Here is a 16452-nt window from a genome sequence, read left to right on the forward strand (position 1 = left end):
CCCATAGTGCCACCGCCGTGCCGGGTGCGGGCTCCAGGCGCCGCGGCGGGGGACAAGCGCGCCTCTCACGGAGGCCCAGCGCGGCCCGTCTCTTGGGAGTTTACTCTGCACGGCTGTGTATTGCGCCATAAGGGGGACCTGATTAATTATTTCACACGGCATCCTCCAATTCCCACGGCTGAGAAGCCGCCTGTCTCCTGTCCCAACGGCTGCTTCTCTGTGGAGAAGCTTCGGGAAACTGGGATAGCCCCTGCGAGCTTCAGCGTGGTTTTGGCGTGAAACATCTGTCTGGCGAGTCGCAGGGACCTGTAGTCTTTGAGGTCCCTCCTTGAGAATAAAAACGTTGAGAGGTAAAAGGTCTGGAATGTCATCCTAGTGAACAGCCAAGGGGGATGAAATTACATGGGCTCTGAGGCGTGCGGTGGCCCCAGCAGTGGGGTGGGGACGGCCGCCGTGCTGCGCGGAAGCCTCGGCCTTCACGGGGGCACGTGCAGGCGCGTGAGCCTTGCTGCGGTCGGGTTCTGCCCAGCCCGTGTCGCTCTGAAGCGCGTGCTTCGAGCACACACATTGGATTGCTGTCTGCATCTCATCACGTCCAGGCCCAGCCCAGCATCACCCAAGGTTAGCTGAGTTCAAAGGAGTGTGGACTAGAGGTTTGGAAAGCACGGTCCTCCTGGGCAGGGGCAGGTGGCCATCCTGGGCTCTCGTAGTCAGAGGTGGATAGGGTTGTGCCGGGCGGCAGTCCCCAGCGACAGGAGGCTTGGGTCTCCTTTGTGGGCTGTGAGCATCTTTGGGAATGTGTGAAGAGCGCACAGCGAACCGCTGGGAGCAACAAATCCTAGATTCTGGAAGGAGCCTGTAGGACTCCTGTTGCCACACGTGGAAACTGACTTCTGATGCGCCCAGAGCCCGGGGGCTGGCAGAGTGTGAGGGGGGCAGTGTACCTGCTTTGGGTCCTTTGTGCAGCAGCTACGTGTGCGTCCTGGGAGCTCCAGCCAGAGCCCAGCGTCACCTCTGGGAGCCCGCTTCCTGGTGCCCTCCGGCCTTGTCACCATAGCCTGCAGCAGTGGTCAGGAATAAGTCCGTTTTACGTGATTCCTCCTCTTTTGCCGGGTGATGGCGGAGAGTCAGGCTCGTAGACCTGAGGGCTGGTTCCGTCTCCTGCCGGGATCGCTTCATTCCTGTCCCCGGTCTTCGCGTGGCCACCTCTTAGAGACAGAGCCGTGGCCATTCATCGGTCTGTTAATGGGGCTGAAAGTCTCGGGAGAGGAAAATGTGATCCTCTCTCCGAGGCTTCCCGGAGCTCGGGGACGCGCTGAGGTGGGACCCTGGGTAGTTCGCTTACCTGAGATGGTGTCTGAAACAGCACAAACTTGGGGGGTCACAGCACCTCCATATTTGAGACCTCGGGGACCAGAAGCCCAGTGGGGCCCTCTAGAGTCTGCGCGGCTCCATCATGGCTGCCCGCTGACACACTGGCCGTCTGCTGAGCAGGCCCGGGGCGGTCCCTTCGAGGAGGATCCTGCCGCCCAGCGGCGGCCGCAGATTTCCAACTCTAGGCTTTCTGTTTTGCATGAGGGAAGCCGCACGTCCAGGGCTCCTCCTGGAGGGCCGTCCCCAGTGCCATTTAGAGCTGGTCCCAGTGGCTTGATGTGTTGTGTCTACTGGTCTCTGATGTTACACACACCCTTCTTTCAGCAGGACGTCTACAGCCTGTATGAGCCCAGGTACAGGTCCTACGACAGCACGGCGGCTGCCTATGCTGAGAACTACCGCTACTCCGAGCCTGAGCGACCCAGCTCCCGAGCAAGTCACTGCTCAGACCGGCCGCCTGCCAGGTGATGGGCCCCGTGGCGCTGGCTGTGGGAGTAACACGGTGCCCTGGGAAGGACAGCGCTCGTGAAGAGTCGCATCGGCGTGTTTCTTCTGTGTGCCATCGGCACGGGCGGAGCGCACGGGCACTTTGGAATGGGACAAAGCCCTCCCCTGCGGCCATGCTGTGCAGTCAGCCGGCGCTGGGGCGGGCAGACCCTCAGCGGGGTCCTCTTCAGGGCCAGCTGGTCACCCCACTGCCGAGGCGCACACGGCTCTGGTGTTCGGCTGCGGGGTGTTCGGGGCCCTTAGACCGTGGCAGCTTTGCCCTCGCGCTGAGCCTCTGCCGCGCCACTAATCCCAGATGTGCCTGATTCTTCGGCCAGGACGCCTGCCCACGTCCCTTTCCCAGCCCTGCCCCCTGTGCCGGAGGCCCCCGCACACCCCTGTCCTGCTGCTCTCTCTCACTGCCCAGGCACGTCTCGGCTGTAGGATTATAGATGAAGGGTTCTTTCTTTCTTTCTTTAAGGTCTGCTTCTTCGAGAGAGAGCAAGAGTGCAGAGGGAAGGGCAGGGCGAGGGAGAATCTTAAGCAGATTTCCTGCTGAGCGTGGAGTCCGACACAGGGCTTGACCTCACGACCCTGAGATCAGGACCTGGGCTGAGATCAAGAGTTGGATGCTTAACCAACCGAGCCTCCCAGGCGCGCCTGGATGAGGGATTTTGAAAGATCCCTGACGTCACGCCTTTAGCCAAGCAGGACCTCAGCGGGTCCCGGGGCTCCTATTCAGAGCCACGGGTGGAGCCGCAAGGGGCCACTGCGGTGTTGCTGCCTGCCTTCCAGAGCATTCCCCCGCACTCGCCCAGCGTCGGGTTAGAGGGGGATGAGTCACGGGAGTAGGTTTCACTACCAGAGTACGCGGCTTCTTGAACTTGTAAGAGGAGGTCTGACCACCAATGGGGACCTCGTGTATGTGCTGCCTTTCAAAATCTTGGGGTCCTGTTGCTGGTCCTTGGGGTCCTTGATAGCTTGTCTGCAGACGAGGCTCTGTCTCCATGAGCTTTTGCCTTTTGAGTTGCCCTCTCCGTGCACCCCTGACCTGCACGTGGCCTTCTAGAACGTACGTAAGAAAGTTCCCGAGGGGTTAGCTCTTGGATAAGCACCTGGAAGTTAAGTATTCTGACTCAGGGAAAGCCGCAGGCAAGTCATTCCTAGAACCCCGTAGGCATGGAGGAGGGCACGGCCAGGACACATCTCGCCATCCTGGTTCCTGTCTGCTTGCCCGCCTGCTGGTTAACATGGAACCTCATCCTGAGACACTGAAGGTGGCCCCGTGCCCTTGAAAGTCACCCAACCAGAGGCCGGGGCAGGTTGCCCAGGAGTGGTCCCGTCCCACCTCAAGTGTCTGTCCTCCTGTTGTCTTCACCGCTCTCCTGTGCCGGCTCTGTAGAGCGGCCTGTCCTTCCTGCCCTGCTTTGGTTGGCGGATGTGCGTGCGTGTGTATGTGTGCTCATGCCCGGCGTGAGCACGTCCCTGCACGAGCGTGTCTTTCGTGTTTGGGGCTGTCTTTGCTGGTGGATGAACAGGCTTGGTTGGTGAGGGCAGCGAGGAGGTGGCGTGCTCTTGGTTCTGCCCTGTGTCGGGTCATTATTCTGAGCCCGCCGCTGGTGTCCTGGGGGCCCGCTCTGCAGGTCGGTGGGGTGGAAGGTTCTCCTCGGAAGCCCTGGGAAGGGCTTGTTCCTACAGCTGAGCCTTGGGAGTGGGTGCTCCTCCCGGGCCGCCCGGCCTCAGCTGAGTGAGACGTTCCTGAAGAGCCATGAGAAAGTCACGTTCTAGATATCAAGTGTTGTCTAAAACTTGTTATTAATCAATACAAATGCCCGTAAGCGTTCTGAGAGTCCACCTGCCCCGGAGGGCGGCTCAGTTGGTTCAGCGTCCAACTCTTGGTTTCGGCTCAGGTCTTGATCTCGGGGTTGTGAGATCGTGGCCTCCGTAGGGCTCTGGGCTGGGTGTCGAGTCTGCTTGGGATTCTGTCTCTCCCTCTGCCCCTCCCCCATCCTCCCAGTCACCGCATGCATGCGCCCTCGCTCTCATTCTGTTGGAGGGAACAAAAGGAATCCTACTGTGTGGAAGTTCTGGCAGCTGACATCACTACGTTCTGCTTTCTGTGCGCTGAGTCAGACTAGTAGCTTGGTCTGTGAGGCCGGCCTCCATCAGGCGCCTTTTCGGTCTCACAACAGTCACTTTTAACTAAGAGGCCCATGCCAGGGGCTAAGCCAGCCACAGCCCTGCACCTGGACGCACAGCATCATGCGTCCAGAGGACGCAGCAGGCAGAAGGGGAAGCAGGCTCCACGCCAAGCAGGAGCCCAATGTGGGACTCGATCCCAGGACCCTGGGATCACGACCTGAGCCGAAGGCAGACGCTTCACCGACCGAACCACGCAGGCGCCCCAAGAGAAGAATTTTAATGACCTGTGTGAGGGGGGTCCCGGCCTCTCCCCATGACTGTTTCGGATTTCCGGCACGTGTTTTTGTGGGTGCCGACGCCTTGGCAGTCCAGTACGTGGCCCGACGTCCCAGCCTTGTGTCAGAAGGGAGTAGGCGGGTTGCTTTAATGGTGTTGTGTGCTTTCAGGCAGGGGTACCCCGAAGGTTACTACGATTCCAAAAGCGGATGGAGCAGCCAGAGTGACCACTATGCGGACTACTACTCCGGCCAGTACGAGTATGGAGGTGCGTACGGGCTTCCCCATGGCCCCCGTGGGCGTGGCCCAGCTCGGCTGTGCTCTGTGATCGTTTCTCAGGAGACTGTTCCCGTTTGGTAGTCCTCGAGTATTTTTAATCCAGGAGCCAAAAGTAGTTGAAAGTAAGCTGTGCCTGGAAACATTTACGTTGCTGTTTTTCGTTAGGAAATTGTGATTCGATTCTAGCGTTAAGGTCTCTGCCACGTTCGTCGTTTCCTTTGACTTTCTAGCAAAGCGTGGTGATGAGCAGTCCAGAGCAGCCTTGTCTTTACGTGGTCACTTAAGCTGATTAGAACAAATCAAGGGGGATGCCAGCTCCTGGGTCGCACTGGCCGTGTCAGGCTGCCAGTGGCCTCCCGTGGCCGGGGCCTCCGACTTGGCGTGGTGCAGACGCCGGATGTGCCCACTGCACCGGGTGCCGCCTGCTGCTCTTGGCGCCTTCCTGCTGGGCGTCGCGTGCCCATCAGCGGCCCTGCCTCTCCCTACTGCGTGGTGCCAGGGAGGGTCCCGGGCCCACAGCCTCTGGGGTGTCCCGGCACGGCCCCCCCGTCTGCTGCTTCCCACAGGCCTCTCCCTCCTGTGTCTGTACCGTGCAGACTTAAAGTTCTCTCACACCTGCCGAAAGTGGCTCTTGTAGCTTATAAGGGTAACGTGGTTTTTTGTTTGTCTGTCTGTTTGTTTTTCAGTTTTTTTAGTTTTGGAATATTTCTTAAAACTGCCTAGGTCGTGTTAGAAGACATGTAAGGGAAATTTGTAGTCATGGGATTAAGTGTTAAAAAGTCGTGACAACGAATAAAATTTGACAGAGATGTCTTCTAGCGGGTTTTCAATTATGTGTGTGGAGAGAACACCCAGTGGCCAGCAGGTGTCATGCGTACAGGCGGGATGCCACCCGGGTCTCACCGTTAATGGTCTCCAAGGTCATGTTGATTTTGGGGAGGAAAGTTGGGTTCCTCTAAGAACCTGGAGGCATTCTTCAGTCCTGGGGTGGTGTGGTTGCTCTGGCTCAGCTTTCTGAGGAGTGTCTTCCCTCTCCTGTTGTCATAAACCATGAATCCCCTGCTTACAGACCCAGGTCGCTGGGACCGGTACCACTATGGTTCCAGATTCAGGGATCCCCGCACCTGTGACCGGAGGTATTGGTATGATGCTGAGTACGATGCGTACAGGAAAGAGAGCTATGCTTACGGCGACAGGTTGGTACAGCGCACTTGATGAGAAGGGCTGCGCGTCGTCAGCTCTGCTCCTGCGTCTCTGCCCTCGTGTCTGTCAGTTACCCGAGCTGCCGTTGTGTTTGGGGTCCTGGCGAGCAGCTGTCACGGGGGTCACTGTCTGAAAGAGAACCAGGCCTTGCTGGCAGTTCCCACCTGGGCTCTTGGAGGGAAACTGGCCTCAGCACAGGGGCTGGAAGTCGGCTCCTCCTCCTCTTGGGTCTGGGAGAGGCGCGGCTGCACGCAGCGTGAACTTGAAGGTAGTTTCTCCAGATCTGAAGGCAGGGATCTGAACTTGGGCTTGGGATGTGGCCGCTCTCCCGAGGGTAGGGCCTGACTGGTCCTCTGTCACGATCCCCACAGGTGGTGACGTGGTGCTCACTGTTGGGTGACAAAGGGCTGTCATCCTGGCGTCACGTACCCCCGTCCTCTTTCCTCACCTCTGTCCCTGGTTCCAGCAGGTCCGAGAGGTACGCTGACCCCTGGAGGTACGACCCTCGCTTCACGGGCAGCTTTGACGATGACCCCGAGCCCCACCGGGACCCTTACGGGGAGGAGGCGGACAGGCGCAGCGTGCACAGCGAGCGCTCCGCCCAGAGCCTGCGCAGCAGTTTCAGCTCCCACTCGCGCCAGGTGGGGGCCCTCGCCCGCCCCTTCGCACGCGACCGCGCTCCTCAGTCCCCTGTGTTCCCGGGAGTTGATGTTTCCTGTTGGCTTCGTGTCTTCCCAGAGTCAGATTTACAGAAATCACGGCATGGCCGCCGGTCCCTACGAGGCCCCGCCTCCTCCCGGCTCCCTGCCTGGCGATTATGCCTACGGCGCCTACGGCAACCATTTTGGCAGTGCCCAGGGCTTCCCGGAGTACGGCTACGCCGCCGAAGTGGGCTGGCCCACCACGGAGCAAGGTGTGTGTGTGCGCGGCACCCTGTGTTCGCACAGGTGCAGAGGGAGGTCGAGTCACACTGCCGGGGTAGCCTCGCAAGCCTGGGGTAGTAGAGGGAATGGATTTCCGCTTGTGGGAATTGCCAATGGTGTGGCCTGGTCTTCTGTGCAGAATAAGGACTGCTGTGAGTCCCAGAGCTTGTCACAGCGGCTGAGAGCTGCCCGGCCTGTCCATAGTGGCCACGTCAGTGTGGCTCTGAGGATAGGCTCCCTGCCAGCCTCTTGGGTGCGGCCGCACTGTTTCCCGGTGCTGGCCACTTGGGTAAGTAGTTTGTGTGGGAAACTCCTAATTCCCGTTGCAAAGCTCCTGTGCACGGACTTGTCACCTGGGCCATGTTCTCAGCCCCTCGCAGAGACGACCCGTCAGACGCTTTTCCTGGAGCCGTCGATGCGGCGGCATGTGTCAGGTCCTATGAAAGTCTGCACTTAAGGCATCAGCCGCCGTCCTTGTCGGGGCTGTTTTACAGGAGTTTGTTTTCAGAAGAGAATAGTTCTCATTTTTAACAGTTGAAACGTTTTCTGACACGTACCTAAGTGCTCCTTTTTTTTTTTTTTTAAGATTTTGTTTATTCATCTGACAGATCACAAGCAGGCAGAGAGGCAGGCAGAGAGAGAGGAGGAAGCAGCCTCCCCGCTGAGCAGAGAGCCCGATGTGGGGCTCGATCCCAGGACGCTGGGATCATGACCTGAGCCGAAGGCAGCGGCTTTAACCCACTGAGCCACCCAGGCACCCCTAAGTGCTCCTTTTTGATGGGATGTTTCATAATTACCGCCTTCCGGTTAAAAACCAGGTTGTTGTGATCAGTCCGACCTGGGGTGCCAGCCACATGGGCACTTGGATAAGCTGCACTGTCGATTTGGTCCAAAGGCAGTAAAAAGTGACAAGCTGATTGTTTCTCACTTCACTTAAACGTAGCTCCGTCGAGACCAACTTCTCCGGAGAAGTTCTCAGTGCCTCACGTCTGTGCCAGGTTCGGGCCTGGGGGTCAGCTCATCAAAGTGATCCCGAACCTGCCCTCGGAAGGGCAGCCTGCGTTGGTCGAAGTCCACAGCATGGAGGTAATTGCGTGAGAGGAAACTGCTCCGGGGCCTGCGCTCTGAAGAAGCGAGGTTGGCAGAGGCTCTTTTCCCACGCGTCTTCGGTTCGTGGTGGCTGTGCTGCGCTGGGCCGTTTCTGCTCGCAGAGGGCGGGACGCTGCCGGGTGTCACCTTCGACGTCGTTCGTTGCAGATTCCTTTTGGCTCTATTCGTGTCTCTGGCTTGGCAGGGAGGACCCTGCTCGTGTTCATCTCGTGGCTTTGGGTCACGGGTAGAGGAGCTTTGTGATCTGGTGGCAGGTGGCGTGGGGGGCCCTGTTCCAAGGCCCTGGCAGGCCTCTTCTGAGCACGCCTGGGGGCCCTGCCTCCGCTGGAGGGGAGACCTGGTTCTAAGTGCTTCAGAGAGAGTTTGAAAATCATGGTGGGACAGCAGACAGGCCCGCGCTTTGGGTGGGGGCGGGCAGGGACGGCGCCGGGAACTTAGCCAGTGCAGCCGGCGGGCACGGGCGGGCGTCGCTGCGCGCCTGCCCCCCGTGAGCTGCTCTCTCTCTGCCCCCTCTGCCCCCTCAGACCTTGCTGCAGCACACGCCAGAGCAGGAGGAGCTGCGCTCGTTCCCGGGCCCGCTCGGCAAGTACGTTCCCCGGCGAAGCGTTCTCGGCGTCCGCGCGGGGGCGCTGCTGCGCTGGGCCTCGCAGACGCGGTGTCGCCGCTCACGGAGCGTGTGTCCTTCTTGCAGGGATGACACCCACAAAGCGGACGTTATTAATTTCGCACAGAGCAAAGCTGCACACTGCTTGCAGAACCAGAGTTTAATTGACAAAGAGTCTGCGAGTCTCCTTTGGAATTTCATTGTTCTCTTGTGCAGACAGAACGGGGTACGCTTCTGTTGGCCTGCGGTTCCGACCCCCCAGAGGACTTGGGTGGGAATCCCGTGCCACACGGCGTGTGGCGGACAGTGGCGCTGTGCAGGGGCTCGCTCGGGGGGGGATTGTCCTCGTGGTGCTTTGGGGAAGTGGAATTCCAGGGCGCAGTGTTTGGGGTGAAGGGAGGTCCGGGTCCGCCTCTGTCCGGTCATCTGCGGTCTGTCCCTCCTGCTCCTGGCCGCGTCCCGAGCGGTGGCTCGTGCCCATGGAGTTGAGGGGCGGGTGCTCACCTGAGGAGTCCTGTTCGGGGCCTCACCTGACCTGGACCAGCCCCCGCCCCCGCCGCAGGAATTTCTGTGTGGAGTGAAGCGCTTTGTTCTCTGCCCCTGTGGCCCCTGCAGACCGTGGTGGGAACAGACCTTGCCGAGCTTTTGTTACGAGACCACAAAACCGCGTGGCTTCCCGGGAAGTCACCCAACGAGGCCAACCTGATTGATTTCACTAACGAGGCTGTGGAGCAAGTAGCAGAAGAGGAGTCCGGGGAGGCCCAGCTCTCGTTTCTCACGGACAACCCGGCCGCCGGCAGCAACACCCTCGAGAAGGAGACGGAGAGGTTCCGGGAGCTGCTGCTGTACGGCCGCAAGAAGGTGAGTGGCCGCGAGACCCCGGGTCTCCGGGCGGGCCCTAGCGTGCGCGGTCCTGCTCTCGGGAGCGGTGGCACCTTGACTGCAACCCGGGGCTAGTGTCTGTGGAGTCCGGTGTGTCCGCTTCCGGCAGCAGAACCGTCTTCCGAGGGTTGCCAGGGTCGGAGACTTGCCCGTGCTCAGGTGCGCCCCTGCTGCGCCCACGTCTCGGACAGACTCGCGCGCGGGGCAGAAGTCAACCGGTCCTCGCCCGGCTGGGCACGCCTTTGCTGTCCCCTCAGCGGGGCGTGTGCAGGGGTGTGCCCCGCAGTGGCCCAGCGCCAAGCCCTGGCCGCGGAGGGAAATTCCCTGCAATCCTGCAGCCCGGAGGAAGGGCCACGCCTGCACTGGGGCGGCTGGGGTCTCGTGGGCCGAGTCCTTGGTATTTGATCTCGTGATGGCAGTTGGAAAGCTCGTATTTGGTAAATAAACCATTTTCACGTGGACGTTTCATGACGGATCGGAGCTGTGGCATCTGTCGGCTTTGCTCAGCGTTTCCCGCTGCTGTGAGCGTCCATCTCTGGAAGAGGCTGTCCTGAGTGCTACCCCAGATGATCCTGGACGCAGGGCGGCCGTGTTAGGAAAGGCTCCATCTGTGTGGAGGTGGTCATCGTGGAGGGCACAGTCGGAGGCAGCAGGACCGCTGCGCGCACGTCCCTGTTCCTCACCCGGGTGCTTGCCCCGGACACTGGCCGCGGGCAGCCGACCCAGCAGCACGGGCCTCGCAGACTCGCTGCAGCAGCTTTCCAGCTCAGGCAGATTGGGGAAAGCTGGCCGCTGCTTCGTGTCTGAACCGGGCGCGTGTGTTGGCGGGCCTGTGACCCACACACCCCTTCGGTGCGCTCCGGTCCCTTGCCCCTGCCGCCCACCATGCGTGACGACCCCGGGTGTGGTTTCTGCTTGCGCACGTCACCGAAGTTCTGGGGACGTGGGTAACCACTGACATGCTTTGCAGGATGCTTTAGAGTCTGCGATGAAAAACGCCTTATGGGGTCACGCTCTGCTGCTTGCAAGTAAGATGGACAGCCGGACACACGCCCGCGTCATGACCAGGTAGAGAGTCTTGCTGTGTAGACTATTTCTGGGAGCGTCCTGCTGGCCCAGTCGCGCTGCCTGGTCAGCTCTTGGAGGCACCGTGACCTGCAGGGCTTGTCGTGGTAAGCTGGGGCGTGTCCCCTGCACCGGGCTGCGGTCACGTTGGCACAGGCACACTGGGCCCTCTTCCCTGCGGCTGTACTGCTGAGGGCCTTGTAAGCATTTTACCACAGTTTTCTGCGCTCTGTGAAACCACCATGACTTCTTTAGTCTTTCTCAATTCGTTTGTTGAAATGCTGGGCTTTGTACACTGTGCCTGGGTCAGGCCCCCGACGGTCATCAAAGGGCCAAAGTGAAACTGGGCTTGTTTCTGTTTGTCATTGAAACAGGGCCAGCTGGGGCGCCTGGGTGGCTCAGTGGGTTAAGCTTCTGCCTTTGGCCCAGGTCACGATCTCAGGGTCCTGGGATCGAGCCCCGCATTGGGCTCTCTGCTCAGCGGGGAGCCTCCTTCCTTCTCTTTCTCTGCCTGCCTCTCTGCCTGCTTGTGATTTTTGTCTATCGAATGAATAAATAAAATCTTAAAAAAGTTTAATAAAAAACAGGGCCAACTTAGCGTTTTCTCTCCTCGTGTCTGCCTAGGTTCGCCAACAGTCTTCCAATCAATGACCCTTTGCAGACAGTGTACCAGCTGATGTCGGGGCGGATGCCTGCTGCGTCCACGGTCAGTGGGCAGGGGCTCCCCAGGGTCCCTGTGGCCTGGCTTCCCGGCTGGGCTCGCTCTCGTGAGAGCCGGCCTCCCGGGCCACAAGGCCTGCGCTTTCTCTTGTCCCGGCTTCCGCGCTGTGCTCTTGGACCTCACCCGTGACGAGATGAAAGTGGCGCTCCCTTCTGAGGATAAGGGTTTGTTTGTTTGGCTTTTTTCTGACCTCAGTGTTGTGGAGACGAGAAGTGGGGTGACTGGAGGCCGCATCTTGCCATGGTTTTGTCCAATCTGAGCAGCAACGTGGATGTGGAGTGCAGGGCGATGGCCACCATGGGCGACACTCTGGGTAGGTCGGCGCGGGCGTGGGGGTCGGGGACCCGACGCGCTCGGGCGTGAGAGCCGCTGTCAGGGTGTGGTGGGTCACGGGGTTTTGCCATTCGTGTGGCCCTTCTGGTGGTTGCTGTCCACGAGTTGAGGTTCTTGGGAGAACTCGGAGGCCCTGAGCCCTGGCCTGCTGTGTGTCTCCTCAGCTTCCAAAGGTCTCTTGGATGCCGCGCACTTCTGCTACCTCATGGCCCAGGTCGGACTGGGGGTTTACACAAAGAAAACCACAAAACTTGTCTTAATTGGATCGAACCACAGGTGAGGACCGTCCAGGTGTCTGTTTTCCTTTAGAAAAGAAGCGTCCCTCCGTCAGCTGAGCCAGAAACCGCGCATGCGCGCTTGGCAGCCGCAGCCTCCCGTCCTGGTGGCTGCTGCTGGTCACGTGGTGTGACACGCTTCTGGGTGCCTTGTTCGGACGCTGAAGGTATTTCTTTCCTCAACAGTTTGCCATTTTTAAAGTTTGCAACCAATGAAGCTATCCAGAGGACAGAAGCCTATGAATACGCCCAGTCTCTTGGGGCACAGACCTGCTCCTTCCCCAATTTCCAGGTGAGCGGGAGCCGCGCCGGCCCATGATTTTAACGAGTGGGTGGTCAGTGCTAGCAAGTGTCTGGTCGTTGAGGGCTTTGAGCTCTTCCCCCACAAATGATAGTTTCTGGAAATCCTGGGGAGTCCTTTGATCTGAAGCTCTTGAGGAGCGAGTCATATCGACATGAGGATTTTCTCTGCATTTAAAACGTTTGCGTGTTGGCTTTCCAGTGCTTCCTGTGCGCGGTTTGCAGCGTCGTGGGGAGGGTGTTCCGTGACCCTGCGGGCGTGTGGGTGTAAACACTGTAGCGGGGGCTTGCGGGGACGCCTGTCCCGCCGTGCTAGCTGCTGGCTGGCCAGGGCGCCTGTGGCGACGAGCCCTGCGGGACAAGTCTACAAAGTGCTGAAGAGGAAGAGGGAGTCTGAGCAGCTTAGTTGCCGCTTTCACGAGAAGCCGTCTGGGAGGGGCTCCGCGCTGCTGGGCGGCCGTGGGGCACACGTGAGGCGCACGGGGCGTTGGAGTAGCGCCCGCTTCGGGGCTGTTGGGTGACACGGGGGCTGGGGAGGTGTGTCAGGACAACCGTGCTACGCTCTCTGGTCCCAGGTGTTCAAGTTCGTCTACTCCTGCCGCCTGGCTGAAATGGGGCTGGCCACGCAGGCCTTCCACTACTGCGAGGTGATCGCCCAGAGCGTCCTGCAGCAGCCGCACCGGCACTCGCCCGTGCTCATCAGCCAGCTGGCTCAGGTAGCGCGTGCTCGGGCGCCCCCGCGGCGGCCTTGGACCCCGGCGCTCGGGCACTGAGGGGTGACCGTGTCGATGCTGGGGACTTCCTTCTTGAGCAGCTTGAGAAATCCAGGCGTCCTTGTGCAGGGAGTGGGTGTTTTGAACTTTTGGGGGACCTCAGCCCGCGACAGAAGCTGGGCCGTAGCTTCGAAGGGAGAAGGACCGCACGTCCAGGAAGTTCCGGGGGGCGGGAGGCCAGTTCAACCCAGCGCCTCACAGTAGGAGCCTCTGGAGTCCGGCGGGCGGGTGGGGGTCCTGGCTGCTCCCGGGCCGGCCTCCGTGTCTCACTCCGTAAAACAGACGCCGTGTGCGCAGCGCGCGTGGGGCAAGGCTGGTCGGCGGCCGGTGCACCCCCCAGCACCTTCGCTCTGGGAAACGCGCTCCCGTGACAGCTGAGGGAGTGTGTTACTGTGGGGAGTTCTCGGCGTCCACGGACGGACACAGAGCAGTCAGCGCGTCCCCATTCCCGCAGCTTCGGCAGCTGTTCCTCAGGGCCTGCGTTCGTCACGCCCCCGTCCTGCCCTGTCCCCACCCTGTCCCCGCACCCCCAAGGCCCGTCAGAGTGTGCGCGTCCCGGCTTGGTCAGCGTTTTGATCCCTGATGCCCAGTCTGTGGAGTCGGGGACGGGCAGCAGCAGCCGATGATGGGGGCGCGGGGATTCCAGCCGCTGCCCGCGGGCTGCCGGGCTCTCCAGAGCCAGTCTGGGTCCTGCACTCCCTTTCCGGCGACTCGGCGGTGCGAGCGACACGTCGGGCCGGGTCACCACCACACGCTTCAGAAACCTGAGGTGGCGGCAGCTCTCTGACCGGACCCTGAAGATGCCTTTTGTTCCGGATGGGGGTGGCTTTTGGAAACACGGTCCCTTGTCATGCCAGGTAGTCACCGGGCCCTTTCCTCCCCGTGTGTGTCCAGATCGCGTCCCAGCTGCGGCTCTTCGACCCGCAGCTCCGAGAGAAGCCCGAGCAGGAGGCCTTCGTGGAGCCGGCCTGGCTGGCGCAGCTGCGGCACGTGGACAGGCAGCTCAAGGTGCGCGGGGGCTTCGGGCTCGGGCCGGGAGGTCGGACACGCTGCGACCGCAGGAGTTCCCACGCCCGTCGTTTTCCCCGCCATGCGTGTGAGCGGCGGAGAGTACAGTCGCGGGGTGCGCGCGTTGGTGCTCCCGGGGGAGGGAGGGCCTTCCTGAAGCGCGGCCCGGGAGGGTCGGGCTGTCGGGAACGCCTGCCCCGTCTCTCCCTCAGGAGGGCGCCGCGGTGTGGAGTCGGGACGGGACCTTCCCCCAGCGCTGTCCCAGCACCCCGAGCTCTGAGGCGGGCCCCTGTGATGGGCCGGCACTCGGCCCGCCGGGGGGCCCGGGCGCCGGCAACCCGCTGCTGGCGCCGCCTGTGCCCAGCGCTGAGCACCTCGGCCAGGGGGTGCGGCTGCTGCCTTCAGGTGAGCCCCGCGCTGCCGCAGAAGCCGCCCCCCCCCACCCCCTGCCGCTGCTTCCGCACGTGGAACGGTGCCGTCCTGCCGGAGGAGAGCGGAGGGGACGTGTCTTCCCTTCCGCCTCCCCACGCTTGCTCCCTCGGGGGCCTGTTGCGTCTCACGGCCTGAAGCAGCCGTCCCAGCCGGTGGGGCCTGTGGAGGGGGGGCTCGGTGAACTCCGAACTCTCTTTTAGGCCCCTGCTCCCGGGTTGTGCTGGGGCCTTGCTGGGACTCAGGGCCCAGGCCCCACGTGACATTTGATGATGTCCTCCCTCGTCCCTAAGAAGCGTGCGTTCTGCTTTTCCCCAAATGGTCGGCGGCCCGGCATCGCCAGCGCTCCTGCTGCGGTGACTGGTGCTTTTACCCCGCAACGGGAGAGCACGGCCCCGCGAGAGGGCTGGTGATAGTGTCCAACAGTGGCCTGTTTGCTTCCTCGAGTGCTCAGTCCACGCCAGTACCTCAGGCTTCTGTTCTCCGCTCTCTCGGTGCAGCTCCGCCGACGCTCCCCGACAGCCAGCCGGCCCTCCCCGCCAGGGTGCCGTTGTTCCCGGTGCCCCCAGCCACGGGCCCCCTGGAGCTGGGGCCTGGCTGTGGACCCCCGGCGGCTGCCTTCGGCTTTCCAGAGGCCCCTGGGCCTGACCCTGCGGCTCCGTACCCGGGGCCTGGCCTGCCCCCTTGCGCGCCGTCTGTGCAGGAGAGTGAGCACGCGCCCCAGGAGGCCGGGAGCCAGGAGCCAGGTAGGCTTGCTGCAGCGCCAGCCCGAGAGCAGAGCGGGGGGTTTGGCGTCGAAGGAGGCGGTCGGTGGAAGAGCCTTCGGCCGCCCAAACTTGACACGGTTTGTTCGTCAGCATGTGCTGAGGGTTCCGGAAGCCGTGGGCTGGAGGGCTCGCTGATGTCGGTGCTGCCTTCCCCCGGGACTCAGCTGCGCGGCGGTGTGTGGGCGTGAGCAGGTGTCGGGGGCGGCGGGCGGGCCCCATGGGGCTTCTCGTGCCTGCTGGGGGCCTGCCTGTCTTGGTGCCGCGTGTGCCCCGCTTTCCGGAAGAAGCGATTCTGAGAACCTTTCCGGCCTCGGATTCTGAGCCATGCGGTAGGAGACCCTCGGCCAGGGAGAAGCTGTGCTGTGTCGGGCGTACGTCACGTCAGCTCCTGTCCTGTGTCGGCAACACGGAGCCCACAGTGGCCCTCTCTTCTGTTGACAGGGGCGATGCTGCCGGAGGCACTGGGTAGAAACTCACTCCTGGAGCTGAGAGAAGAGGGTCTCGGTGGAAAATTTGCTAACCTGGTACTTGCCCACTTTTTTCCTCCAAGCTCTTTGTGTTCCTTAAGCTGCGTTGGTTAGGAGCCCAGCCTTGCTGTTGCCCAGTTGTAATGGGAGAACCAGGAGAAGCGCGCAGCCGTGGCTCGTTGCTCCTCGGCCAAGAGCTCTCGCCGCGCGCAGTGGGGCTGGGAAGGCCCAATGAGCTCGACCGCTTAGTGGCGCACGGACAGCCCCTCTCCGGAGGCTGCGTTGCTGACAATGACTTTTCCAAAACGGAGAGGCCTCCCGGTCCTGCACCCCTCTCTGCAGTACGATCCCTGACACTCACTGTCTGTCTTGAGAGCCTCGCCGCGGGTCTCGGCTGCTCTGGCCGCAGTGGGGAGGGACACGTGCTTTTCTGCGCGGCGTGTCCCGCAGCCGCCTCTCCACGCACCGGGGCTTCCGTGGGCACGCCGCCACAGGCGCTTGCCGTAGGCCAGGCTTCCGCTGGGCTTTCTTCCGTGAAAATATTCTCACGTAAAGTGAGCGTTTATGGAAGACGGGGGGTCTTCGCTCAGCGATAAGTATTCTGGAAAAAACAAGTCTTTGTTTTAACACGCCTCCTCCCCGTCTGCAGCCAGCGCCCCCTCGACACACACACTCCTTCTTCCCGCCCAGCAGAGCCCAGTGCACCCCGACACAGGTGCTTGGGGGAGCAGGCGGGAGGCAGGGGCTGCTGTCCCTTCCCCTACCCCACTCTGCTCTCATCGCTCACAGGGGTTTTCAGGGCCCCCAGGGAGGTGCCTCGGGTGAGCCTGCTCCCGCGTTGCCTTGGGACAGGGCTCCCCCGGCGTGTCGCAGAACTCCGAGGCGGCCCCGGCGGGGGAGGGTGCCAGCTCCAGTGCTCCGCAGCCGCCGCCGTCCGCTCCAGAAGTGAGGAGACCCACACCCGCAAGCAGGAGAGACACCAGGGAGCCCAAGAAGGTGACCCATGGCCTGGCTCCAGCAGGGTGGGGGGCCTGG

The 16452-nt window shown here is 61.7% G+C and overlaps 1 protein-coding gene across 15 annotated transcripts in view; it reads left to right on the plus strand.

Annotated features, from left to right (window-relative positions):
• Positions 1 to 16452, plus strand: part of SEC16A (SEC16 homolog A, endoplasmic reticulum export factor) — a 33483-nt gene that overhangs the window by 9506 nt on the left and 7525 nt on the right. For 7 of the 15 annotated variants that reach the window (XM_046023898.1, XM_046023900.1, XM_046023899.1 and 4 more), the window contains 21 exons: positions 1699 to 1838; positions 4449 to 4546; positions 5627 to 5753; positions 6227 to 6401; positions 6499 to 6673; positions 7627 to 7769; positions 8318 to 8379; positions 8485 to 8623; positions 9013 to 9258; positions 10250 to 10347; positions 10969 to 11050; positions 11261 to 11378; positions 11563 to 11674; positions 11860 to 11965; positions 12549 to 12689; positions 13641 to 13754; positions 13967 to 14159; positions 14684 to 14929; positions 15392 to 15474; positions 16067 to 16132; positions 16270 to 16413. In XM_046023898.1, coding sequence (XP_045879854.1) covers positions 1699 to 1838; positions 4449 to 4546; positions 5627 to 5753; positions 6227 to 6401; positions 6499 to 6673; positions 7627 to 7769; positions 8318 to 8379; positions 8485 to 8623; positions 9013 to 9258; positions 10250 to 10347; positions 10969 to 11050; positions 11261 to 11378; positions 11563 to 11674; positions 11860 to 11965; positions 12549 to 12689; positions 13641 to 13754; positions 13967 to 14159; positions 14684 to 14929; positions 15392 to 15474; positions 16067 to 16132; positions 16270 to 16413 — 2808 coding nt within the window. The remainder of the gene's footprint in view (positions 1 to 1698; positions 1839 to 4448; positions 4547 to 5626; positions 5754 to 6226; positions 6402 to 6498; positions 6674 to 7626; positions 7770 to 8317; positions 8380 to 8484; positions 8624 to 9012; positions 9259 to 10249; positions 10348 to 10968; positions 11051 to 11260; positions 11379 to 11562; positions 11675 to 11859; positions 11966 to 12548; positions 12690 to 13640; positions 13755 to 13966; positions 14160 to 14683; positions 14930 to 15391; positions 15475 to 16066; positions 16133 to 16269; positions 16414 to 16452) is intronic. The other 8 variants (XM_046023907.1, XM_046023912.1, XM_046023901.1 and 5 more) reach the window with 7 other exon arrangements.

Source organism: Meles meles, chromosome 11, assembly GCF_922984935.1.
Source record: "Meles meles chromosome 11, mMelMel3.1 paternal haplotype, whole genome shotgun sequence".
In the NCBI taxonomy this organism is placed as follows: domain Eukaryota; kingdom Metazoa; phylum Chordata; class Mammalia; order Carnivora; family Mustelidae; genus Meles; species Meles meles.